This window comes from Rousettus aegyptiacus, unplaced genomic scaffold (genome assembly GCF_014176215.1).
Source record: "Rousettus aegyptiacus isolate mRouAeg1 unplaced genomic scaffold, mRouAeg1.p scaffold_m13_p_6, whole genome shotgun sequence".
Taxonomy (NCBI): domain Eukaryota; kingdom Metazoa; phylum Chordata; class Mammalia; order Chiroptera; family Pteropodidae; genus Rousettus; species Rousettus aegyptiacus.
The window spans coordinates 34,750,977-34,778,556 of NW_023416309.1; the positions used below are offsets into that span (position 1 = coordinate 34,750,977).

Sequence of the window (27,580 nt, forward strand, 5' to 3'; positions counted from 1 at the left end):
GCTTACTAGCTGTGGGACCCTAGGCCAATTGGTTAACTTCTTTGTGCTCAGTTTTCTCATCTGAAAATGGTAATAATAATACCTACCTTAAAGGATCAATTGAACAAATGTTTAGAAAGCATTTGGCATGAATGCATGGCTCAAAACCCAAAAGCTATACTAATAATAACTATAATATTAACATTATTATCACATGCCTATTAACTGGGGGACCCAGGCATCTCTACCCAGCTGGGATATTAGTAAGGCACAAACACCCAGATTTACAGCCCCCAATCTGTGCCCTGCTCTGTTCTTTCTTCTGTCTCAATAGAGACCACCACCCCATGGAACATCCTGACTGTCCCCACAAAAACATGGGAGTGGGAAGAGTGTGAGAGGAATGCACAAGCATGACATGATGCGAAGGCTTCCGCTCTCCTCCCAGGCCTTCTGGATATGCCATGTGGCATCCGTATTAAAGTGCAAAGACTTCTGAGATAAAGATAAAAGTAATCAAATAGTACTTTTTGTGGTAAGTGAGCGATGTGGTGCAGGTTCTGAGAGAGAGATAAACTGAGCAGCACAAGCTTCAGAAGGGCAGGGTTTGGTCCTGGGTTTGCACTGTCCACAGTGGTAGGGAGCCCATAGTAGTTGCTCAATAAATTTTGTTGGCAGAAAACTGTGAGAGGCCCCTGCCATCCCTCCTCTCTCCCTGTGCCTCCTCCCCTTTTCCTTGCACTCTGGCACGTGGACGAGATCCTGCCCAAAAAGCCAGGAATGTTACTCCATATGAGCGGAAGGGTGTGTGTCTATGTGGCTCCAGAGAAAAGCTTCCAGGATGTCTTCTAGACAAATCTCAGTGACTGTTTTAGACTGTTGCAGCTAGACAGGGGCCTTTTTCTACATTAGAAAAAGGTACTTGAATCATGTCCACAGATGAAGTACTGTATTCACATGTGGCCCATAACACCATGATTCGATACTGGATTCAAGGGACAGGTAATATGTGTCCTCTGAGAAAAAGAATTCTTTGGTCAAATAAGACTGAGAAGCAACCACCTTAGCATTCCTCCAGGCAAACCAAAGGCTCTGAGAAGTTTTGCAGTTATCTTTTTAACCCAGGTATCTTGGATGGATAAAGAAATACTTTTTCTTCCAACGGCTATTAACATCTTATGGAAGACAGTGACATTCCATTGAGTTTGACTTGGAGGCCATGATGTGGTAGGATTGTGCTGAATGATGGCTGAGGACATAGGAATTTTGTCCCTTCCTGAATTCCTGTCTCACAGTTCCCGAGAGTCTCATTAAGAAGAAAGTCACCCCCTAAGACTGAGGCCGGGGACCGGAGCTGTCTGAGGGGTCGCAGCGCCAGCACCTCCTTGGCCACCCCAGCTGGATGAGGGGAAGTCTGCATGCATGCCAGACAAGGATTGGCTGAGCAGAGCCTGACGACATCACTTCCTCCCTGGGTGGCTCTGAGCAAGGCTTTTCCTGCCACTTAATTAAGCTTGTGCTTGGCTCCTCTGATCCGAACAGTTCAGACAGAGCCGCCTTTCTCCCTTAAAGGCTGGCCTTCCCTGCTTCCCTGTCTCCCTCACACGAAGCCCTCCTTCCTGCCCTGCGTGCCTTTTCCTGTCTAGACCTCAGGGCTGGATCAGCGGAAGAAAAGGGAAATGATCATATTGCTGTGCCAAAGGATTACTTCCACTCCCTGGCCCCGGCACGTGGCCGTGGAGTGTGCAGCACAGAGGGTGTGCGCATGTGTGTGCCTGGGAGCTGAGTGAGCGTGAGGTCCCCGGGCACGTATGTTATGGAGTGTGAGCTAGGGGAAAACGATGTGTGTGAACCTGAGAGAATTGATCGAGGGACAAAGACTTTCTTGTGTGTGTGCGTGCGCGCGCGCGCATGTGCATGCACATACACATAAACGCGTATGAGAGAGAACGCAAAAGGGCACAAGCCAACAAACATAAGCAGAAAAGCAGAGGATAGGCAAGATAATCAAGCCAGAAATGAACAGATAAGCCACATGTCAGATAAGAACACGGTATTCTCTTACTTGGTGAGGTTCTGGGAAAATAACACTATTTTCACAAATGTTTTGTACAAAGAACATTTTTCTAAAGGTGGTGGCTTTGCCATGAATATGAAGCATTACCAAGGGTGTTGGAAAAACCTGGGGAATGGAGTTAGGGATTTCTACCTAAATCTTGGCCCCATCATGGACTAGCACTGTCAACAGGGTTCTTGGGGCCTGTTTCTCTCACCAGTAAAGTGGGCTGCTCACCCCTGCCCTGCCCAGCTACGAGGTTTGACGTGGAGATGAAAATCAGATGGGGGTAGCTACAGAGAGAGTCGTGTGGAAACCACGCAGACTCTGACTCAGATGGCCTGGGTCTGAATCCTGACCCTGCCTCTAACCAGCTAGGCACATTGGGCCCTGATTCTCTCCGTGCCTCCATTTCCTCTGTTGCAAAATGAGCATAACTAGTATCTCAAAATTGTGATTTTTTGAGACTTTTTTTAATACACAGCTCATCATTATGTCTGCACAAAATAAAAGGTCAGGTAATAATAGGCATTGATAAATGTGGATGCAGTTTATAGCTGAAAAATGCTGGTCCCATTTAGAGGTCACTTGGATTTGTCTTATCCTTGAGAAGGTACTGATGAGATCAATGCAACAGCCCAGAAACAAGTCCCAAGAGGCAGCAATAAAGAAAGTAATGTTATTTCAAGAATCTGCAGGAACGGAAGACAGAGAGAGCAGGACATCTGGGTCTCTACTTTCTGTCCCCTCCTTAGTCTTGATGACAAGGTCAGTAATACATTCATCGGATCAAAATGGTGGAATTGAAACATCTCAGAAAATAGAGCCCAAACTGGATTCAGGGAGTAAGAACTACACTGCACGACAAGTTGCCCTGCATATTCTTCCTGTCTGGAACCCACAAACTTATTGGACTCCTGGGACTTGGACCATCCCTGCCCTAGCCACTCCTGTCCCCAGGTCGCAGAGCAAATCTCTCTCAGAGGAGCCCATCCCATGACTTGCTTTTTTTTTCTTCACAGCATTTTTCGCTTCCATGAAATTCTTTCTTTGTGCATTTATATATTTACTTCCTGCACCGCTGACTAGAATATTTGTCTAGTTTGTAGTTTCAGGGCCTAGAACAGAGTGGGGTGTAGACCACATTTTTAACGCATATGCTATGAGGAAACGAATGAGAGGAAAACTTTTAGAAGTGTCCCTTACCTGCCAAAGACCGGGTTGAGAGTGTTGGGAATGTAGTGGTCTCGATCTTCAATTACTTTTTTGCCCAGTGTTATTTTTATATAAGGGTCACACTGTGAGGACAAAACAGATGGCATGTTATGTCACTGTGGGGTGCAGGTTTCAGTCAGTTTCTGGGATAGACTCAGGTGTGTCACCTCACCCAGTCCCAAACTGGTGAAAAGATGGCGGCCATGGCACCCGCCTGCCTCGGACAAGGTCCGAAAGTCATTTCCCTTTGGGTGGCACGCAACCGCCGAGCCTACAGGGAAGCAGTGTGGGTGCCAAGGCGGTGGCAGGGAGGAGTGACAGAGCAACTCTCCTCCTCCCAGGTTCCATCTGTAAAATGAGGAGGATGAGCCAGAGGATCCAAAGAGCATTCAAGCTCTTAGATAAGTGCCTGTTGGGACAATCCTCTTCTGAATACCTTGCTTTGATAGAGTATCTTTCCCCTAGTGAGATAACAGATGCCCCAAAAGAAAGAACATGACAATTATGGTGGCTGATGACTGTAATTATCTTACTACCAGGGAAGGCCCCACACCCAAACTCTTACCAAGCCATTGTTGTCCTGGGGCTGGAGCTCTATCCCTCGAACAATGTAAATCCTAACCGAGCATTCCTGCGGGATGCTGTCAGGTAATTCCCGAAACTGCCTGGGAGGGGCCGGCACGCTGGGGTCATCCGGCAGAGGGTAGATTCTAAAGGAGCCCTGAGAGAGAGACACACGAATATACTGACAGAGCCCAGGGGGACCTGGGCAGAGGGCTCCTGGGCAACACCCTCCTTCCCCAGGACACTCAGGAACAGCCACAGGGGTCGTGTCGTTGGTAAGGAAGAGCTGCCTTTCCTGAAAGAAACGATGTACACTGCACTTTGCATATTTCCAGTAAGCAAAGTGAAATGATGATAAAGTATTTAATAGATTACGGAGGGGAAGAAACAGCAGGGCAGAAGCAGGGAGACCAGGCAAAAATCTAGGCCAGAAATGGAGGCGGCCTGGACCAGTTTGATGGAAAAGGTGGTGGTGAGGAGTGAAATCTGGCACATACTTGAAAGATAGAAGTAAAGTGATTATTTTTTAAACTCAAAGTACTAGGGTGATTTCCCTGTAAACTCCCTCCCACTCCCAAGAAAACTCTTGTTCATCCCTCAGGTCTCAACAGAAAGGTGTCACCTCTTCCAGCAAACCTCCTTGACTGGCCCTGGGTTGGGAATGTCCCCTGCATGTTCTCATCTAACCCTACAACTCACCCTGGTCACAGCACTGACTTCTGTGTTGTAATTGTCTATTTATTGTCTATATTCTTCACTAGACTATGAGCTTTCTGAGGATGGGAATTATGTCTTGTTCATCACTCAGAACCTAACACAGAGCTAGGTGTTTAGCAGGGGCACAATAAATGCTTGATGAATGAGTGAGCCATCAGGTCAGCTTGAGAGGCCATGTATATTTCATTTTGAAACCAGCTTAAGTACAAGAGAAAACACTTATGTTAGATTCAGAGCACATGAGTCTTAGCTCCAGCTACATTCATGCAATAAAGCAGAATGAAGTAAGGACCTAACATGTGCCAGGTTTGGAGTCTGACCCATACATGAACTCAAGGAACCCCATCTGGTACAAGGACGTTAAATAGGTTTGACTCTCGTGCCATCTTTGGTTGCTTGGTGGGCAGCTGTGATGAGAGGAATTTTGAGACCACATACAGTATATCTTTTTGGAAAAGATTAGGAATTGGCAGCACACTGCCCCAATTTGCCAAGCATGGTTGGAGGGAGGGGCAGTGATGAAAACAGATACCTACGATGTGAAAGGTGCTTTAACGGGGCAGGAACCTAGACCTGTGGGAGCCTATAGCAGAAGTGAGTCACTCTTCCAGAAGCAACCAGGGAACACTTCGCAAAGAATGGGACATTTGAGCTGGCTTAAAAGAATGACTAGGAGTTTGTCAGACCACAATGAGGGAAAGAGGGCATCCAGGGAAGGGAGAAGAGCCTGTCGCAGCGCTCCGGGCCATGAGACAACGAGGTGTGCTCGGGGCTTGGCAGAGGGCCTCCTGAGCAGGAGGGTGCGGTGCAAAGGAGACAAATAGCTCAGTAGCTTGTGAAACACCACCTCCACCTTAGGAAGGAGCTGAGCCTTGATCCGGCACAAACCCAAATGATATTTTTAAGCAGTCAAGAAATGTGACAGGGTTCGGTTGCCTGGAGAATGGACTGGAGTGGCACAAGAAAGGAGGCAAGGACAATCGGTTGAGAGGTTGCCACAATGGCCCTGCTGAAAGCCTGGGAGGGGGCAGTGGGAATGGGAGGGGGAAAGAGAACTTGGAGAGGCTGAATCTATAGGATTCAAGAGTGGTTGGCATGAGCAGAGAGAAAGATACTGAGAACGGCTTTGAGTGTTCTGTCCCTGACCCCCAGTGCCCTTGTCCTTGTCAGCACCTTCTAGCCTCTTTCAGATGTCAGAGGACATGACCCCACCCTAGGGGTTGGTTGTCTTTTATCCTAGGTCTACAAAGAAAGTAAAAGTTGGATTTTAAACAGGAAAAGCACACATTTTACTCACCTTAAACTCTCCGACCACAGAAGGGTCTTCATTCTCGTCTGATTTGCCTCGATATAACTTGAAAGTATCTGAGAAGTCTGTCAGGCCCTCAAATTCTGTTACATCCTCTAGTTCACAATCATATATCTGAAAACCATTAACAGATTTTTAGTTTCTCATTGAAATACAGATGGAGTCTAAAAATCTAAAAGACGGCTGATACTAAAGGGGCATGACCACGTGGATAGAGCGACCGGAACTCTTACATTGCCGGGAGGAGTGCAGAAAAACACTACCACCTTGGAAAAAATGCCCGGGGGTTTCTCATGGAGTTAAACATCCACCTGTTCTATGATGCAGAAATTGTACTCCTAGGGAATCATCCAAGGGAAATGAAAACACATCCACATGGTGCAAGAATGTCCATGGCAGCTTCATCATCAGGAGAATGGAAAAAATGAATTTTGGTGTATCCATACAACGGATAAAAAGAGACAAACTACTGTACAGAAGACAATGTGAGAGATCTCAAAACTACGACGTTGGGCTAAGGAAGCCAGACACACACATGCACACACACACACACACACACACACACACACACACACACAACACACTGCATGAGTCCATTGATATGAAGTATAAAAACAAGCAAAACCAATCTATGGTGATGAAGTCAGGTCAGTGGTGCCGGGGAGGGATGGAAGACGGTGGGGAACTGACCAAATGAGGATACGAAGGAGTTTTCCGTGGTGATGGAGATGCTCTTTGCCTTGTCTTGGTGGTAGTCTACAGAGGTGCACGTAATTATAAAGCTCACTGAATGGATTACTTTATGTATGTAAATTATACTTTGATAAAAAACTCTAAGAGGAGGAGGACAAGAAAAAAGGGTGAGAAGGAGGGAAGGAAGAAAAGAAGGAGGAATGAAATGAGGGAGGGAGAGAGGAAGGGTGGACTGTGGGATTGGTCGGTTTGATACTGGTGGCTCTTAAGCTGTATTGAGATGTTATGGCAATAACATGAAAGGATGTGGGTTTTTCCACTTTGGTGGTGAAAGTCATTTTAATGGCTAGATATTTCTCACTTTAACGTTTTTTTCTCCTATTAGTCTGAAAAGTTTAGCATTTGCTTCTACTTGAGTGCATTACAGTCTGAAAAATGGAATGAAGAAATGGAAAGCTCAAAACTTAAGAGAAAGATCACAGTCAGACCTGCCCAGCTCATAGCTTGTCTTCCTCCTAGACGCACATGCTGTGGTTGTGATTGTGTTGCACATATGTAACAGAATCAACTTTTTAGCTAGTGAAACAGAATGAAGCATGGTAACATTTTATGCTTTTCTGCAAGAACACCATGACTTTTAGGTCTTTTAGGGTCAAAATAGATCATTGTTGGCCTAATTAGTGTGGTACCAACCCATTTCCAATCCTCTGCCACAAACCCTCAAGCCCCAAAGTGGTAGTCATGTAACCATGGTCAAAAGCTGTCTTCAAGCCCCTAGAATCTTGGTAAAGCCAAAACCTATGCAAGGAGGGCTCACCAGGAGGCCATAAGTGCTCCTGGCTCCTCCCCATCAGCACCCACCACTGGACCTTTCAGTCTTTTGCTAAGCATTGTCTGTGGCTAGTTTTAGTGAATGTTGATCCCTCATCCACAGCAGCATAGGCCCAGGTACCTTGAGTTTGGAATAGCCTTTCTGAAGATATTGTCCACATTTTTCAAGTTCTCCCGTGGAAGCATAAAATTTACTCCACCAGTCAATGATTTCTTCCTCCTAAAAAAGAGTCGAGGTGAAAAAATCTTTAGTAATGACCTTGATTTCCAGTCAATGCAAGAAAATCCATATGAAATAGATAAGAGAAGCAGGTGCTTCTGAACCTCAAACGAGATTATATGACTTTTATTTACATGTACAGTGGATAAAGCATTCACGATTCTTCTACTCAGAAGCTGGCGATGAAATGATCCTTGGCTAATGAAATGTGTTTGGCTTTAATGCCCACAGGTATACTAGATGATTTCCTTACATCCTACAGACACAATCTATTTATTTGTCTGTTTTTACTTTTTTATCCTCTTGACAGTTACATATACAGATAACGGATTAAAGTAAAACCTCCAGCATACTTTCTATTATTTTGTTTCCTTAACCCTTTAGCCAGCAATGCCCTATAAAACAAAGTTCACTAAGCAAAGAGTTGGAAAAACTGGTTCTAATCCAAGTTCCATCCCTTATGTTACAAGCCATACCAGTTTGAGCAAGTTGTTTAACGTCATTGAGCATCAATTTCTTCATCCACTGAGTGGGATAATAAGACTACCTGTCTCCATCTACCTCAGAGGTTTGTTTTGGGAGAAAGAGCTTCGTAAATGATAAAATGTGAATCAAAGGTAAGGAGACATTATGGTTTACTTGGGACTCCTAGCCTATCCTTGGAGATTCTGATTCAGTCAGCCTACGGTGAGACCTGGGTGCCCAATTCCTAAGTCCCTAGGTGATTCCAGTGTGTAACCAGTGTTGAGAATCTCTGGTTTATCTGGGTGGTTCTTGGTTGGGCAGAAGGGACAGCATATCAGTGTCATTTGTGGAATATTCAAACTTCCAAAGGCTATAGTTTAGAGGAGGCTGCTATAAATCTCACTTAGATTTATAACAAGAATAGATCCTCATCAGGACCAACAAATGCTTATTTTTAATATACCTGGAAAAGAGTGATAATGCCAAAAATACAGAGTGTCACCTGCAACAAAGCTTCCTATTCAGTCTGGGGGGAAGGAAGAAGGAACACTTAAGCTATTTTTTATCAGCACGGTATATGTATGCACACGTGCGCGTGCGCGCGCGCACACACACACACACACACACACACACACACACACTTCTTCTTCTTCTTCATGGGTCAGTAACCTGACCCTAGGTTTTAAAAAGCTTTCTTTAGGAAAATTTTCTTATGGAAGAAAATACATGCATATTAAATCTAACAAAATGAGTACAACAGTTACCTTTTCTGTCAGCTGCTCATCACACGTATGGGCAGAAGAGGCAAACCATATAACACAGATACAGAGATCCCATGAGCATTAGGTTTAAAGAGAAAGAGAGAAGGAGAAATTACTTCTTATGCATGCTTTATGTGACCAACACTTAAATGGACTATTTGAGTTATTTAATTCGAGATGATCTCATAATTAAACAGACCCCATTGGTTTCTTCTCTGAAAATGTGCAAAGGAGTTACAGACAGTGTTAAATTGAAAGGCTCAGAGGGAGCCACCCATGTCCCATGTTTTCAGTGGCGTTAGAGGATCTCACTGTCACCAGCACAGTGGTCACATCGGAGGGGCGGTGCAGCTGCTCACCTCCCTGTCCCAAACCTTTTGAACATATGCCCAACTTGGCCTAATTTTCATCCCTTCAAAAATTCCTGTCACGATGTGTTCATTTCTGGCATGATCACAATATCATCCTGTAACTACCTTTTCTTGGTTTTTCCACTGTGCCTACGTTATAGCACCAAATATATATTCATTCATCAAAATTGCTCTAAGACGTCAAGTCTCTCATTGGCCAAATACTTCCATTTGAGCTTCTGCATGGAGAATCTACCCCTGATCTTAGGGCACATCCAAGAGATGAGAGAACAGGGAGCTAGGATGTGTGGGCTTGAGTTTTCCCTTGGTACCTATTGGAACATAAGCTAAGCTTGCCCTTGGGGACTGTTTGAAGGATTGCTGTTCAGATCCCCTCTCTAAAACCCTAACTTCAGGTTCATGCCTATTGGGAGGACAGAACAATGCCTCGTAACAGGTGCTCCCTGCAGCTCCTGTGTAGTGTGGCCATGGGGCTTCTTATAGAATACCCCTTCATATTTTCTGGATTGACTTTTGTTCAGCACACAGAATTGCCAAGAGAGGCAGAGAGTCAGATAGATATAACACTTCTTTCTATTAGATTCATACCAAAGCAGGATTAAGGGTTAAATCATTGTAGCCAAATTGAGATTTTGGAGAGAGGGATGTTATGCCCAAAGCACTTTCACATTCTGAATGGTTCCTGAATTCAGATTTTCAGTCTGTTTATTCACATCAATTTTCAGCTGTTCAAAATCATTTTAAAGAAGAGGGTAGTTCATGATTTAAAAGGCATTATTCAAAACAAACTGCTGATTTAAAAGTTTAAGATTAATATGGGAGAATTTATTCACTCCCTCTTGCTCATTAGTTCATACAAAAAGTACCTGGAGCAATTGAAGTAACTTGCTTTATAATATCCAAATGCTCTTCGGCTTAAAACAATCACATTCATTTAAAGACTGTCTTTCACTCCAAAATCTACTAAGAGAGAGAATCTGAAAGGGAATACAAGTCTGTAGACCAAGGTTCCCCGCAGTCCCAGGCAGCCTCATGCATTTTCTTATCATACATACATGCACTGTCGTTGGAGAAACCATTTTGCCGAGTGCTGTTGACATACTGCTTAAGCACTGGAATTGGAAGGCAATTGTTGAAATGGCCATGTAGGAATGTCCATGTTATCTGGATAGCTCTTCCTTACCAATTCACCCCAAATACTTATTTCTCACTTTTTTTGTGGTAGCGCTGAACCCATTTGTTGAGAGCTGTCATAGGCATCGCAGGGTGTGGCTTCCAAAGCCACAGCCTCCGGCTCCCATCAACGGCAAAGTTAGTTTTGATCTATTTTCTCCATTTAAATCCATATAAAAAGATTGGGTTGAGATAGCGGTAATATATGTACATCACACACACATTGCACACACATGTAAAAACACACACCACGCATGCATATACGTTACATGTATGCAGGTTTGTTACATGTATGCATGTATAAGACTACATGTACATGTCATATAGGACATCAGCAAGCTTGTTATTGGCTCTTCGAAAGCTCAGCTTTGCTCATTTGATTTTGCTTAAATGTGCATTATCTTCCCTGGTGAACTGGTGGAATTAGTTTTTATAGAGGTTCCAACCAGTCGACACAGTGTACTTCAACTGAGTGTTAGGCAAGCAAGCTGATCAAAGTCACTTATAATTCAGTGGGGCACTACCCACCCACCGATGACTGCTACTACCATCCCCAGTCCTCCTAGGTTGCCGCTTAAATTCTAGATGTAAACTGAACTTTCACAATGTGTTGCTATAGTAACCTAGTCATCTGTTAACTATTGTTATGAAATGAATAAAGAATAGAGGCAGGGATTGACTTTCTTCTTCTTGGTCCCCTATACCTAGGGCTACTGAGTACACAGCATGCACAAATAAGAACTGATTGACAACGGGAGGTAGAAAGGGTGGAGGCAGATTATAGAGCAGGTTCCTTTTTCCTGCCTTTTTTCCAGAGTGTTCTATAAATGTACATAAAGGATCTTCATAGCATTATACTTAAGTTCTCCCTAGGCTACTATTGTTTTATTGGAAAGATCTGGGGTAGTTTACAAAGCGAACGTAGTAGTTTTGCAAATTCATTATTGTCATTAGTGACTGTGGAGGATTCTTGGAGAACGGAATCAAACGCACTGCAGTGCTGGCCCTGGACATCATATTTATCATGGTCCAACTGTTGGTGAGTTTAACACAGAGGGAAGGAAGTGGATTTTTTTTTTAAGGCACTGTTTACGGACATAACACATTAAAATGCAATCATGTGCATTTTTTTGGCCAGTTTGCACACTAAAACATGCTGTGAAAGTCCATCATAAATGCCAACAGAAACAGGGATATATTTGATGTTTTCTTTTTTCTGGGCTGAGACCCCCTCCCCATTTCCTTCTTGTAGAATTGGCTGCAACGATTTTAAAAGAGGGTTCTGAGTGAGCATTTCCAACAATTTCTTGACTTCAAAACCACAGTGAATATAAAAATCGGGGATATCCCATACACTGACAAGGTCACTAAAAATCCATGACACTTCTGCTCCATGTAGGGATAAAACTACACACATGCCTCTTTTAAATGTTGCAATGCTGTAAATTTGCTCCTGAAATTTCTTATTCTACCAATGATATTACTCAGATTGTCCACACCAGCGATTCTCAGGCCTTCCTGCATATTAGCATAACTAGCAGAGATTTTAAAGTACCCTGATGTCTAGGTCCCTTTCAGAAGGTGAGACATGGGCCTGGGTATTATTTTATTAGTATCCCAGGTAACCGAGGGTAGAGAACATTAGTGCACATAGTATCATCATAACTTTTGATGAGGGCAAGATTTAGATTCTTTACCTTGGTAAGTTGGTTTATTATTATTTTAATTGCATTGAATGATTGTTTGACAAAAGTCATCCAAATGCTTAGAAACCTGGAAGATAAAACTGACATTATCCCATGATCAGTTCTGAAGCCTACCTTCGAAGCCAGCAATGGTTTGGTGTCTTCTATTTCGATAATGATATCCCGGCAGGGTGGGGTAGACATGAAGGAGGCTGCAAGACAATTTCATAATCTTACATACTTACAAAAATACAGTGGTGAATATTCCATGTTCAATTTTAACAGCCACAGAGTGGGCAGTAGATTTTGCTTCTGGATGAGACTACTGAATGGAGAGAACCACATTCAAATATAGGAAATAAGCCGACGGTTCATCAACTTTTCCAAAATATGATATGGTTTTAGATATTTTTAGGGGACTATATGGCCCATTTTTCTTTAGTCTTGGACAATTAGCCCAGTGCCTATACACAGGAAATGCTCAAAAAAGAATTGTGTCAATAGTTTGTCTTTAGAGATGTGTGAGTGGGGGTGGTGTGGGGGAAGGTCTACATCTAAAGGAGCCTCCTTTTCTTGGAGTCTGTTTTAAGACACAGAAAAGCAAAAAGGGATGATGAATAGCTGCACATTTCAGGTCTGAAGTTGCGTTGGCTCACACTCTCTGACTTTGCAAAATTTCCAGAATATTTGTGGCTCTGGATCTTGGGGTTAGAGTAAGGGCTTGGGAGCAGCCCCTGGGCTCACCAGGTCTGGTTCAGCTAAAGGGGTGCCAAAGCCTCAGCCTAGGGAGGGGGTGAGGGTGAGAGTTACATCCACCATTCGCAGAACAGGCATCGGGCAGCCAGACATCCAACAGGAGGCCAGAACCCAGACCGAGCAAACTCTGCCAAGCCAAAAGAACTTTCTGTTTAACCCACCCGGGCAACTGATTTATGGGACATAAAGGAGGGAAGGAAAGACACATTTTCTAGGCACCTACCAGGTGCTAGACATTGGGCTAAGCCTTTTTATCTTCATGATCTCGTTTAATTCCTTAAAAAATCCTATAGAATATGTACCATTATCTCTCTTATAAAGATTAAAAAACAAACTGAGGCTAAGAGAAAGCAAGTCACTTGCTTCAGGTTAAACAAATAGTAGTAAGTAGAAATGAGTTATCTAGGTCTGTCTGACCCCAAAACTTGTGTTTTAACTATCACATCAGATCCCAGAGCATTCAATACATGTCAGAGGATGATCGGGAAGACACTGGGCTGGCAGGAGAGACTGACATTTATTGAGCATCTATGATATGCCAGTTGCAATGCTAGGTTGTCGTACAGTCATGTGGCACCCCTTTCCCAATCTATCAGCAGTCTCCTCACTTTTAAGATAGCTCCCCACAACTCCTGACAACTGTAACAACACAGAATGTGACAGCCAGATGGGCAGGCATGAAGGAACACAACTGTATGCAAATTCCTTCTTATAATACCAGTTCTCCACTTTACCATCCTCATGCAAACAAAGCCTCAGGGACAGGAGGAAAAAGTTATTCTCTGCGCTTCCAGCATTAGGCCAACCAAGTAGTTCCATAACTCTTACCCTGGCAATGGTTTTAAGACAGTAACAGAAGGATCCAAAATAATAGATTCTGGTTTTGAGAACATTATGTTCCCCACACTTCTTAAGGATTTTCCTCTGTAGGGGCTCTCTGAAAGTTTGATCATACTTTAATTAGGTAGAATCACTAACCAGGAGATCTCTGCCTTGGGCCCAATCTGCCCCCGAGCAATAGACACAAACGGGCCCACACAAGCGATTCTGGAGCCAGAGAAAGTCTGCAGCATTTGCCCCTTCCTCAGGAGTTCACATACTCATATCAAAGAACTTTCTCTCTTGAAAGCAGTTGAAAAAATGCTAGGAAATGGTATCTCTTTCCATTTAGTAACCCCAAATGAAACAAGGCTGCAGTTACATTAATCCTAGTTGTTACAAAAATGTCGCTCTTTTAGGCACCATCAATTCAGCACAAAATTTCTTTGTCTGAAAAATTTATGGATAAACACATGTAGGGTTTTGCTCAAGTGTGACCGTAGATTTCATTTTTTCCTCTTCTCTGAATCAGGGGTACAGTGTACTCAGACCCACATAGCAGATGACTTTCAGAGGCTCTGCAATAGCAATACCAAACCTTATGGAAGATTCAATAGAACTGGTTAGTGCCACAGCTGCTTAAACAGAAGACATCTGCTTAGTCTTGAGGCTACCAGCGATCAGCTAAATGAGTGTCAGTTCTCCACGGGCCAGGGGCGCTGGGACCTTGTTCACTGATGCAACCCAGTCCCTAGCCCTTACCCCAGTCTCTGGCACATGCTAAGCTAAAAACCAGTCATTACCAAATGAACAACAAACAGCAAAACACTCTTCATTAACTATGACTTATTACGGAACTCGAAGGTAAGTATCGCGCCTCACTCTATCATTTACCTATTAATTATGTGACCTAAGGCAAGTCATTTTAACTTGGTAGGTATTATTTTTTCCTTGACGGATGACAGTGAAATGCCTTTCAAGTTACATCACAACGTTATGATGCATTAGCGAAGTGGGACAACAGATTGACAGCAACTTAAACTAAAGATCCTCCCTGACAATGCTCACGGGGCGGGGTGGGGGAGGGCCTGGTATTTCCCCATCAAAATATTGATCACACCAGACAGCAATCACTCATTTTCTTGTTTGTCTGCTGGACTATATGAAGAGCTCATGAAGCGATGAACATTTCTGAACAAGAAGTCTTATGAATATAAGACTTCTAGATGCAGGGTACCTCAGAAGGTCATAGCTTGAACATAGGACATAAGGGAGGGGAGGGAAGACACATTTATTTTCTAAGCACCTGCCTTATGCCAGGCAGTGGGCTAAGCCTTTCACATTCTCGATCTCATGTAATCCCTTAATAATAATACGGTAAAATATGTACCATTATCCCCATTATAAAGACTTAAAAAACGAACAGAGACTAAGAGAAAGCATGTCTCTTAGGCCAGTATTCAAGTCTAGCTCTGCCACTTATTAACTATGTTACCTTGGGAAAGTTACACAGCTGACTGTAAATCAAATCGTTTCCTCATCTGCCAAGTCTGGACAATAAATATTTACTTTGAGAAGGTTTGTAAAGATTCAGTCTGATCATGGTTAAAATCCCCAAATTTTATTTATAGACTTGCATTTTACCTTTGAGTTGCGGCACAATATCCTCCTTTCCTGCATAAGGATCACAGCGAAAGCGGTCCAGATGGTCAATGGTGCACTGGCCAACGACCGGCTTCCGTCCAAACTGCCTGTGGTCGACGACCTTGATCACTAGCGGAGGCATGTACAATTCCTCCTTGGGCAAGAACTGGGGAGGGAGGGTCACAGAGGTAAGTATCATTACTCTGTACAAGACTTGACAAGAGCAGCTTTGCCAACAAATACCCCAAAAGGACCAACTCAGGTTCTTTTTGCCCATTTGGCAAAGCGCAGGAGGCTCACGCTAAGTAGTTCAGTAACTTACTTGCTAGGCGAGGACCTCAATGCTTTAAGGCATGAGGTCTGAGCCAGATTACCAGGGCTTAAATCCTGGCTCTGCCATTAAGAAATGCATGACCTTAGGGAACTTTTCTATGCCCTAGTTATCACCTCGAAAATAGTAGGGTTGTTGTATTAATGCATGCGAAGTGCTTAGAATAGTATCTTAGTACCTGGCTCTGCTCTGTAACAGGATATGGAGCTGGAATTTAGAAACAATTGAGCTAAAACTGAACGTTCAAGGGAAATAACTGTGGCTTGGGAGTCTTTTAGCCCTGGAAGTTCAGTGCCAACATGGGATGCTCATTTTTCTTTGATGCTTCCTTGTTCCTCCGCATGGAATTTAGTGACTTCGGTGACATTGTCTAACTGGGGAATCATGGGCTGGTCTCGGGGCCTGCCTGGGGAGTGGTGCACGTCAATTTCCATCGCTGGCCTTGCACAGGAGTAGAAGCTGGTGGCTTTCCTCACCTCTGTTGGCCAAAGCTAGATTCCAGACTAGAACTTGGGAGGTGAGAAGGGGATAGGGAGTGGACAAGGATGGGTGGGGAGTGGCCCAGGGGAAACCACTTTGGGGTTCTGGTTCAGAGCATCCAGGTGAGTTAGAGGCACCTAAGTCCAAACTCTGGCCACTCACTTGCTTGCTGTGTCCTCTTGTATGAATCACTTAACCTCTCAGCTTTTTCCAGAATGGGCATAAGAGAAGTGAAAATGCCTGCTCTTCAGGGTTAAAGATTAAATATAATGAGTATGAATGTGGCTAGCACCAAACAGTAGCTATTGTTGCTGTAGCCTTGACATAGTCACTGCGGCCTACACTCACCCTGGGACTGCCATAAACCATTTCCCCTTTCTAGGCTTCAGTTTCCTTGTCTCTAAAAGGAGAAGTTGAACCACAGGATTCTAGAGTTCAAGAGCAGGTGCGCTAGAGACACCAAATGACTTGGGTGAGAAAAGAACCTAGAAGATTCTGAACTTTCTACCCCATCAAACTGAAGAAGTGCCTTTATTTTTATGTTTTTTTTATAGTACAGTAAAAGAAAAAAAAAAAGAGACAGATTTTTCTCTTTTAAAAAAGGTAAGGATTGTGGAATGACTAGGTGACCTCTTCTTGTTCCAAAGCATTATGAGGTTTAGGATAGGAGGAGGCTATGAACTGGATCTGATGCTGTCACATTTCTAATGACCAGAGGGTAACTTTGATGCCGCAAAGTGGATGTCATCCCAGGGGCACCTGGAAGTGGGGCACAGTCACGGGTTGTTAGGGCATGGCCTCATCACCCCCTACGGGTTCTTTCACAATTGGCCCTTCCGCAGCCAGCCGGTCCCGATCCAGAGGGTTCTGTTCCATGTGTACCCACAAGAGCACAAGGGAGGGTTAACGGTCTGCTCTCAGGGCATTGACCAAGAGCCTGTAATAAATAGCCCAATGGATGGAAAGTATTGGAGGAATATGTTGGTATTGCTCATAGATATTTCTGTCACTGGGGTTATTTGAAGCTTTAAGAAACCATCGCTACGATTTAAGAATCTAAGGGGGAAAAGTCACCGACAAGTTGAATACAAGGCAGTTTTTCTATTTGTCATCAGATTTTGGAAATATATAAACTCTGTGTGTGTGTGTGTGTGTGTGTGTGTGTGTGTGTGTGCATGTGATGTATATATATTCATATTTCAAATAATATTCAGCTACTCAACACACATAGACTATACAGAGTCTTGATACTGTACCACTTTCATGAAGAGAACAGAACCTGGAAAGTTGGGTGTCTTCTTAAGGTTTTTGATCACCACTGATTCTACCCTCTCCCCTCCACACTCCACAATGAGACTGGGGGATGTGACCGAAGCCATCTGGTAGTTCTTCATATTTCTCAAGCCCCAAGCTAGAATCTAAGAAAACAATGTAAAGAGAAGGGAAGGACAACCAGCATATTAAAAATAATATTCAAAAGGGAAAATTCTCTCTTAATAACCAGTAAATTTTTTAAGAGTGTAGGTTTGCTTAAAACCTCTGAGGATATTACCCTAAAAGCCTGTAGGTCATTCAGCGAAAGCAGATTTGCCCCTTTCCTTCTCCTGCCTGAACTGCTGAAGTAGCAGAGCAGTTGAGAGTGTAGGAATCAAATCCCGCCTGTGCCATATAATAGCGCGTGAATTCTGTGACTCATCTACAAACAGGACTGATAGTATTCTCTCTCACAGGGTTATTTTGAGAACCAAGTGTAAACTTCTTAACAGAGTCTGACATGCAAGCTTTCAAAAATGATAGCTGTTGTTTAAAGCCATCTGCCTCAGTCTTTGAGAACTCTTAGAAGACAGCCTGAGAACAGAGATCCCAAGGTAACAGCTGCGTGGCTGCAGTGGGGGGATGTCCTTGGTAGCAGTCCACACGCTGTCCATCACACTTCCCAGTTAGCTCCATCCGCCCATCTCTGCTCCGATTGTCTGACATGTCAACATTTCCCATTATTCCCTTCCCCTCCTCCATCTCTGCCGCCCCCTTGGGTCCCCTCCTCTCTGCACACACAGGCATGCTCTTCTGAGTCTGTCTCCCCTCTCTCAGTTCTCCAGTTGACACAGAAAACTCAGAAATCTACCAGCTCCCTGTAAACGAGACCTCTAGATTCCCCCAGTACTGCTAGAATGGACTTGTTCTTGTTGCTTTGTCAAGCCTTCTATTTCCATGAATATTTCAAAAGTTGAACAAATTCTATAGTAAGTTGGAGACAGAAAGATTCCATTTCCTGTATGAAACAGTCCAGTTCTACCTCATCCATTTGATTTGATTAAAAAACAAACAAACAAAAAACACCGAGGGTGGCATACCTCAATAGCGGTGAGCTGAACCACGGGCCTGATGCCCTGGGGCACCATGTACAGGTTTGGTGCCCTTTGTGAGGGAAGAATGGGAAGGTTGGAGCCATCCTGAGAAACAAACACGGAAATGTCAGTGCATCCCTTTAGTTCAAGTAAACAGTGCCTGGAGTTATTAATAAGCGTTTTTAAGCAGCTGCTCTAAAAGAACACATGGGTGAGAACTCAGCAAGCACCTTGTGCCTCAGAATCAACTCTGCAGTTACGAGGACATCCCCACAGGCCTTGTCTCCATTCATTACTGGGCACCAAAGAAGTTTGGGCGTGATGTCCATTTCTGAGTTGAGTTTCACGATAGGAGAGCACATGCTTCGTCCTAAAAATTCATCTTTGCCCTAGGGAAACAAATAATCCTTTAATTTCCCCATGACATTCTTACAAACCTCCATAATTCCCCAAGCCATTTTAGAAGTTCTAAACTACCTACCACTTGGTCATTGTCAAATAGCTCAATGATCACTTTGGGTGGGTTCTGTAGGACTGTTTGGGGTTCCCCATAGATTTCAACTTCATCGAATATAATCGTTTGGTCCCATGTGGGATTCAGAGTGGAGTGGATGATCTCAGTGGTTTTGCTTCGATGGAGGAAGGAGACATGAGCATATGGGTCTATAAGAGAGAGAAAGAATAACAGTGGGACAACGGCCAAAGTCTGACACCATAAAACAAGGAGGAAGCTCCCTGACATTGGCCGGGCAATGACTTTTTAAATTTGACACTAAAAACAAAGGCGATAAAAGCTAAAATAAACAAGCGGGGCTACATCAGACTAAAAAGCTGCTGCACAACAAAGGAGCCCATCAAAAAATGAAAAGGCAACCTATGGATGAATGGATAAAAAAGACTCACACACACACACACACACACACACACACACACACACAATGGAAGATAATTCAGCCTTTAAGAAAGGTAAATCCTGCCTTTTTTGACAATATGGACAAACCTGGAGGACATTATGCTAAGTGAAATAAGCCAGTCAGAGAAAGACAAATACTACATGGTATCACTTACATGTGGGATCCCCCCAAAAAAGTCAAACTTATGGAAACAGAGAGTAGAATAGTAGTTGTCAGGGGCTGTGTGAAGGCGAAAATGGGAGAGATTAGTAAAAGGGTACAAATTTCAGTTAAAAGATAAATAAGGTCTGACGCTCTAATGTATAACGTGGTAACTGTTATTGACGACACTGTATTGTATAATTGAAATTTGCTAAGAGAGTAGAACGTAAGTGTTTTCTCACATATACAAAAAAGATAAACATGTGAGGTGGTGGATGTATTAGTAAATTATGGGGATCCTTTCACGATATATATATATCAAATCATCACACTGTACACTTTATAACTTTTTCAATTATACCTCAATAAAGCTGAAAAAAGATATGGAAAAGAAAGCAATCCATTTCTTCTCCATGCTAAATAATTTTACCAAAACTTTTTGCAATTGCCTGGAGCTGACCTACCTGAGAAAGAACCTAAAATCTTACCTAAAGCTGTTTTGCACAAGCCAAAGGGTGCTTGCTTTTTAACATGGTGACATCATATGAATGGGACTCTGCTTTTACTCCAGCGATATGTCTTATATCTCAAACTGCAAGGAATGTGCTTTGAGTTTTATTCAACTTTAATCGAGAAATTTTTTTTTGAGTACATGAAGTTGTCTTTATTACTCATCGGATCAAAAGAAACGTGCAATCTATGACTTCTGATGTAAGCCCTGTTAGATCCCAGTTTCCAGGCAAGCCTAAAGGTTCACATTATATAAGTTCATAATAATTTCTTGCTTGCATGTCCCTTTTATGGCTCTTGTGTCACTTTTGTTTCATAAGACAGCACATGAGGCTCTTAACAGGACACTAACTTTGACTTACAATGATTGAGTGCCCCCTGGTGGTGAATATTTGAAACTGTCTTCAAAAAACATTTTGGAGTTGTGTCGCATACGCTTGGAAGACACCTCACAACTGAGGTGAGCATGCTGGAGTGTCAGGCAACTGCTTTAAGAGTTATTTCCATAGACGACGGCTCAGAGAAGCTCTTCCGGCCGTCAGGTCCTAAAGTGGAATGCTCCCCAAACATTGATGGTCCCACAAGCAACAATACAAATCCCCAGGGAGCAGGTCCTGACCAACACACCTCCCCCACCAATGCCTTCCCCTAAGACCCAGTTTAAAGGTAACAGAACTATCTGGGGTATCAGTGTGAGGGTTGATGAAGCCTCATGGTTTTATGGTGCCGGGAATTACGGGAGCAGGCAGCAAAGAACGTTAAGATGGACTCCAAACTGCTTCAAGCCTGTGTAGGTGAACTTGTGACCTTTGTGTCAACTTTAGAGAACAACAAATATATATAATCTTAACGCCAATAAATCCAAGAGTCCAGGGCATATGTATATAGCCCTGTATATAAACAGAGGCAGAAATTGCTTTTCTTCTTGGTGCTTTTTATTACTCAATCCATTAATGCTTATTAGTGTTAAAAAGTCATGTATGTTCTGTGTATCTCCAGCACCCAGCCACAGTGCTCGACATTCTATTCAGTGCTTATTGATCTAATGACCGAACAATTCATTTTCCACATATCGAATGAATTCAATATGGAAATGCTTTTGTTGTTGTTAGAAATAACTGAAAGCTTCCACTTGGTGAAAAGTAGGATCAGGCTAGCCTGCTATGTAATTACATGTGCAATGGAGATTTTTTTCCCCCTTTACCTGAAAAGCTATCCTTGTCTAAAGCCATGAGATTTCTGGCTTGGTAGATATAGCAGCGCAGGTGGTAAATGTAGACTCCTAAAAAGAACAGAATGGAGATTACTTACAAGAAACATCACATTGTAAAATGGTATTTTCCTGGAATATGTGGAGAGAATACATGTTTCAGATAAATGGGTCACCCAAATCTACTTCTCCATGGTAACGAACACATATAACGGTCATGACAAGTCCTCTCAAAGTAGTTCTGTTTCCTGTAAAATGAAACTTATTTAAAAAATACTACAGTAAGCTCAATGCAAGTGTGTCAACCAGAATATTGTTCCTGGTATCAACTACCTGGATTTAGGGTACTGCTTGTCATCCCTGACCTCTAAAATAAAACTGGATTCCAAGAATTACAGAAATAAGGCTATTTATACTATTTCAGCACCAGATCTAGGAAACAGTAATTTGCTAAAAGTTTCTTTGATATTTCAAAATCTTTATACTTCTTATCTTATTATACTAACACATATACATCTTCACCCCATTCAACATCCCCCCCGCCCCCCCCCCACAAGAACACAGAATTTGAGAGCACCATGGTTCACTGCATAGATTTTGGGGACCAGGTAAGTTGAAATCTTGTCTCTAGTTCTTACAAGTTGTAAGACCTCAGTCAAGTCATTTAATCCTTCTGTACCTCGGCTTCCTCATCTGTAAAATGTGAACAAAAAATAGCATCTACCTTCTAGGGCTATTATCAGGATTAAATGAGTTAATATATGTACAGTGCCTGGCATATGCTAAGATCTATAAAACTATTTGCGATTACTATTACAGAGTAGGTATGCCTCATTTCAAAATTCCTGAAGGTTATCATTGAAACCAACTTCTACTTAACTTTCTGAATCTTTTTTTTCTAGTTAAAATAATCTTATTTTGGAAGGAGGTCTTAATAGATAGAATGAGTACATATTGGACAGAGTATGTTAGAATTAATAATTTGACCACCTTCTACCCAAAAATGATTTTTCAAGCTATATTTTAAAAATTCCTCTGCATCAAATGATGAAAAGAAAAGTACATTTTTAGTATATTTGGTGACTTGAAGATTTTTTTTTGAGAAAAAGCCATAATATCAGGATATACAAATTCGTGTTTAAAACTTACTGTTAAAATTACAGGAAACAATGGGAGTGTTTGCTCCAAACACAGTGGTGGCACTGTGCTTCTGTTTTTCCACGCTTTTTTCATCTGCATCCTCACTAGTATCTGCACCCTACCAAGTAGAAAAATCAGTTAACCATGCCTAAAAGTAAAGAGGCAAGAATTACAAACACATGAAACGGTGGCTATCAAAAAAGAGTTTTCTCATCCAATCATTTCATTTTCAGAACTGAATAGAGCTCAGGACAGCAAGTGACTTCCCCAAGGTCACTTAGCTGGAAAGTAATAGAATGGGAAGTTGAAGTCAGACCTTTAACCTCAAGTCCAGGTTTACCAAATCCTGTCACTGAAAGAAAAATAGAAAAGGAAAAGTGTCGAAGGTAAATAAGGGGATTAAAAGGATGAGACAAGGAAGAGAAAGAACAGCAGGAGAAGAACACAGCAGAGTCAGCATACGAAAACCTAAAAACAGGCTGTGCGTGAAAATGGTTCCTGACTACCACATTGCTTTAGATCAGCCGCCATCATTTTCTCATTCATTCATTCCAACGCTCCGTGTTTTTCCTCCCTGCCTTTATTGTACTTCCATGTGAATTGTTTTTTTTTTTTTTTAAATTGGGTGAGTTATCCTTCTGTTTTCCTTGCCCTCACATCTATCTATTTAACTTTCTTGGTTTGTTGAACAGTTATAGTTTATAAGCCATGATCCAAGGAACTAGTACCTAGGATGTTAATGAATGTCACCTGCAATGAGGGTTTGGGAACAGATATATTTGAAAAATGTTAGGTGAAACAACATTAAATAGGTGTGTGTGCAGTAGAACTTCTTAGAATTTTCACATGTTAATGGTGTAGTCACAAGATGTGTAGTTTTCTCCCAAATTATCTGCAGTCTTGCAGTAGTGGAAGGACCTCTACAGAGTTGGTAGCAGTGTACCTAACACTTGTATTTTCCCCCTATGCCAATATCATTTGAGCTTTGGCTACTTCTTACTTACAAGGGCACCTTCAAGTTTAAAGATGGCAGCTGCACCATGTGTTTCTGAAGGAGCCATTTTTCTCCTCCAGCGTCTGCGGCGAAAGGTATCTGAACTACGCTGTTTCCAGTGAAATTTCCAGCCAATTAAAGAGGCGTATTCCCAGCCCTCCCGGTCTTTAAATTCTTCCATGGCCTAAAACAGGAGTAAAACTTATCATCATCATCATCATCATCATCATCATCATCATCATCATCATCATCTAGCATTATAGAAGGTAAATAAAAGACGTCTCTTATTCTTATTAGTATTATTATTTTGCTTAATTTATTATTATTCCATTTAAGCCTTTCCATACCCTAATTTAAAGCATGATATTATACCCATTTTCCAGATGAGAAAGAAAATGAGGCCAGGGTTTGAATCTTTATGCATCTTACTCCAAGTCCTGCACTATTGTCAGTATTCCATTACGCTACCAAGATCATTTCTGTTTTGGGCACTACCTCTTATGTGGTTCTCAACATTTAGCCTGCCTTAGAATCACCTGGAGGACTTGCTGAAACACAGATTGCTGGGCTCCATCCCCAGAGTTCCTAAATCAGTAAGCAGGGCATTTCTAACAAATTTCTGGGTGATGCTGTTGTTGCCGCCTGGGGTAGTGGGCATACTTTGAGAACCCTGGAGCAGAGCATTAGGCCCTTGATTGGCAAATGGTTTCTGTGGAAACAGTCACGTTACCTGAAATTCCGTATGGCCTGGAAGGCAGAGCCCCCAGCCCAGCTCCCTCCCACTGGCCTGCTTACCTTTGCAGTACTTGCAGTGGTTTGTGTTAAATCTTTCTTGCGTTTCCTGACTAGCCTTCGCCGTCTATGAGTATGATACATCTTCTCTGCTGCAACCCAGGATTTGGGCTTAGTATCAGGAGGAATGGTAATTCCATACTCCCAACCTGGAACAGAGTTTGTGAATGGTTATGCAGAGGAGATGCATCTGCCAGATCATCAAATAAACTTTCAGGAAACATTTGTCACTCTGCCTCTAAATATTCTCTCCTATCACAACTGAATGACACTGTTACTTTCACTTTGCTGTAATTCAGCCAGACTGAATCTAGCACTATTCCCCTGGTTCCCTCTTCAAAAAGTATCTTTGGTGGCCATGGGGTTCTCCTCCACTTTCATACATCCAGTCATTCATGGCAGCTGAGTGCATCTAAGAATAAAGCACCGTATAAGAGGCAGAGGTGGACTCTGGTTAAGAGTGTGTGGCCTGTGTAATCACAAAGCTTGAGTTCAAATCCCATCTCCACTACATGCTGGCTATATACTAAAAGTTAGTAAACCTGCCTATGGCCCATTTTTCCCAGCATAATGTTAAAATATACCTTTTGTAAAAAAAAAATTAATCAAAAATAATCATGCAAAGCACTGGGGCCATGCTCAGGATGTAGTTTGTGCTCAATCAACGTTAACTATGATTACAAGGCCTGGTGGATGCACTGAGATCACCAAGAAAATCTTGAAATCTATTTGAAATCTTCTTATCAATGCTAGCTCTTTCTCTGTACTATTCTCTCTTATTAGGGAAAAAAATCACATTTTCTCTTTTGATAATTCCACATTCTACAGTTCATTTAATGTTAGATTACTGTTCATAAAAAAAAGGATAAACATCATTAACAAAACCTATGTCGATAACCTGCATTATTGCTGAATAGGGCTTTGAAATTATTTTATAGTCGCCAGGGCAGGTATGGGGTGTGGGTAGGATAGAGAAAAGTTATACTCCAGTTTCCTTCCAATTTCTATTCTGGATCCCTGGGATCTCAAAGTCCAGCCTCTCAGCCCTTGGTTACTTTGTATTTTTCACTCCTGACAGCTCCCATCCCCACTCCACACCTGTCCAAGTACTGGCTTATCCTTCAGGTTTTGCATCTCAACGGTCACATGTAAAGCCACATGACCTGGCTGTCGCAGACCAACAGACCCTCCCTCCCAAGGAAACTTGACTCTGGCCAACCAGGGCCATGCTGCAGAGCCCCTAGTCAGGTAACAGATCTACAACGTTACCTTTCTCGTCCACTGCACGATTTATGTCATATACCCATGCGTCATCTTCCCATTCCCAACCTGGAGGACATGTGAGCTCACTGGGTGATGCCGCTTTGTCACCATTCTTTAAAAAAAGCAAAAACAAAAAATGAAGAAAAGTAAGCCACAGTGTCAAATAAGAGGCAAGGGTGAGATACGATTCTGTGGTATTCATACACTACCTCAGATACCATCTTAAATGACAATCTTACTCAGAAAAATCTCTAACCTTCATTTAGGTACAATTGCTATATAAAAATTAGTTTTTTTAAAAAGAATACCTTCTGTTTCCACTATTGGGAAATATGTTAGATTGAACCATGGGAAATTATTTTTGTAAGTCAAAAACTCTCCAATATCAGAAGCTCATATGATCCAACTTAATAGTATGAAATGGCGTAACTCTTCTGATGAGGGGTTACATTGGAAGAAACCCACTGGAAGTTGCTAAAGCATAAAAAACACCCATTTTCAAGTATGGTGTAATGCTGCTGGAGGTTGTAGATGCTAATCATGCAAGATTGAGCAAAATTAATGTTAACTATTGACCAGTTCTGCATAAAAAACTGATGAAGTGTTATAAAAAAAAAAAGTTCACAGAAAAAGAAATAAAGGTGGCCCATAAACATATGGAAAAATACTCAGCTTTAAATCGAGGGTGTGAACATTTAAATGACAACAGGGATCTTTGTCGATATGGTTTTTTCATGTATTGACAAAGATGTTTAAGTGGGATGGTGACTGTTTAGAAAAACAACTCTCATATGTGCTGCTACTGGAAATATAAGTTGACACAACTTCTTTGAAAGCAGTTTGGAAATATTTATCAAAATTTTGTATGCATTGAAACCTTGACCAAGCCAATCCAGGGATCTCTCCTACAGATAAACTTTCACAAGTGAATATAAAAATGTATGTATGTATTAGGATGTTCACAGTTGCATCATTTATAAAAACCAAAGACTGGGAAAAAAAAAAACCCTAAATGTCCATAAAATTATTAGTTAATAAATCACAGTGGGTGCATACAATAAAGTACTCTACAACCATTTTTTAAAAAGCTCATTAGAGCAAGGTGATTCTGGAAGGACTACACAGATCTCACACAACACATTTCTTTAACTTGTAATGAAGCGCTTATTAAAGATTCCAAAACCAAGACTCCAAAATCCACAGAAAGCAAACCTAGATTTTAAAGAGAAAATGTCTTTTTCTTTGTTGGTGTTCATAAATATTTCAGGGCTACTTTTACAACTATCTTTTCTCTAATAAAGGAGAAAATAAAAATATGTTAACAATAATAGAAAAAGGCTTCATAATAACAGCATGGGGTCTGGCAAAGAAAAAAAAGTACAAAGGTAGATCTATATGTATTGATATCAAAAGATATCCAAGACATAGCCTTATGTGAAAATTACAAAGTATAGAACTGTACATACACTCCTACTCAGGAAAAAAAAGTTATAAACTTGTATATGAACAGAAAACTATTATCAGTGTTTATCTCTAGGGGGTGGAATATGGATCACAAAGTATGATTTTTCATTTCCTTTTATGCTGCTTGCATATTTTAGGGGCATTCGATTTGTTATGACTTTTTAAAAAATAATTTTTAAAAATGTCAATTACAATTGGCATACAATATTATATTAGTTACAACAGGGTGATTAGACAGTAATATAACTTATGAAATGATCGCCCAGATTGTTATAACTTTTAAAACTAGTTAAATAATAAATATTTACAATAAAAAAAATTGTAACAACCCAACCTTTAATCATGTACCAACATCTAGTAAAACAGGCCCCATGTCTTTTCTATAGGAAATAATGACAGGTGCACTTGTGTGGCTTCAGTTACAGACACAAGGTTGTTTGCAACATGAGATGGCACAGAGGAGAAGGAGAAGCCATGCCTGTGGTTGGTGGATTCACAGATCACGGGTCCAAAGAGCTGACTGACGTGTAAGGCGCTGTGCTGGGAGCAGGCTACTCACCGCATCGGTGTAGGTGTCCTCAGCCGGCTTCCACTCGCCCCCGGGGTAGCGACTCTCATTCTGATACACTTCATCCGTGAACTCCGTGTGACCTGCATCTGCCTCAGTCAGCAAGCTGCGGGTGAGGCTCGTGTTACCAACGGGGAAATGTAGCTGCCAACCCAGCTCTTTGCAAC

General features: G+C 42.1%; 1 protein-coding gene across 5 annotated transcripts in view; it reads right to left on the reverse strand.

The window, feature by feature from the left end:
• MYOF (myoferlin) overlaps positions 1–27,580 on the reverse strand; it is a 131,262-nt gene that overhangs the window by 19,043 nt on the left and 84,639 nt on the right. For 2 of the 5 annotated variants that reach the window (XM_016164186.2, XM_016164185.2), the window contains 18 exons: positions 27,405–27,519; positions 25,388–25,493; positions 24,122–24,267; positions 23,337–23,510; positions 22,342–22,450; positions 21,187–21,264; positions 18,899–19,080; positions 18,648–18,806; positions 18,424–18,522; positions 17,326–17,487; positions 15,259–15,424; positions 12,175–12,251; positions 10,237–10,293; positions 8,814–8,825; positions 7,486–7,584; positions 5,829–5,954; positions 3,816–3,971; positions 3,242–3,333 (listed from right to left, as the gene is read on the reverse strand). In XM_016164186.2, coding sequence (XP_016019672.2) covers positions 3,242–3,333; positions 3,816–3,971; positions 5,829–5,954; positions 7,486–7,584; positions 8,814–8,825; positions 10,237–10,293; positions 12,175–12,251; positions 15,259–15,424; positions 17,326–17,487; positions 18,424–18,522; positions 18,648–18,806; positions 18,899–19,080; positions 21,187–21,264; positions 22,342–22,450; positions 23,337–23,510; positions 24,122–24,267; positions 25,388–25,493; positions 27,405–27,519 — 2,115 coding nt within the window. The remainder of the gene's footprint in view (positions 1–3,241; positions 3,334–3,815; positions 3,972–5,828; positions 5,955–7,485; positions 7,585–8,813; positions 8,826–10,236; positions 10,294–12,174; positions 12,252–15,258; positions 15,425–17,325; positions 17,488–18,423; positions 18,523–18,647; positions 18,807–18,898; positions 19,081–21,186; positions 21,265–22,341; positions 22,451–23,336; positions 23,511–24,121; positions 24,268–25,387; positions 25,494–27,404; positions 27,520–27,580) is intronic. The other 3 variants (XM_016164189.2, XM_016164187.2, XM_016164188.2) reach the window with 2 other exon arrangements.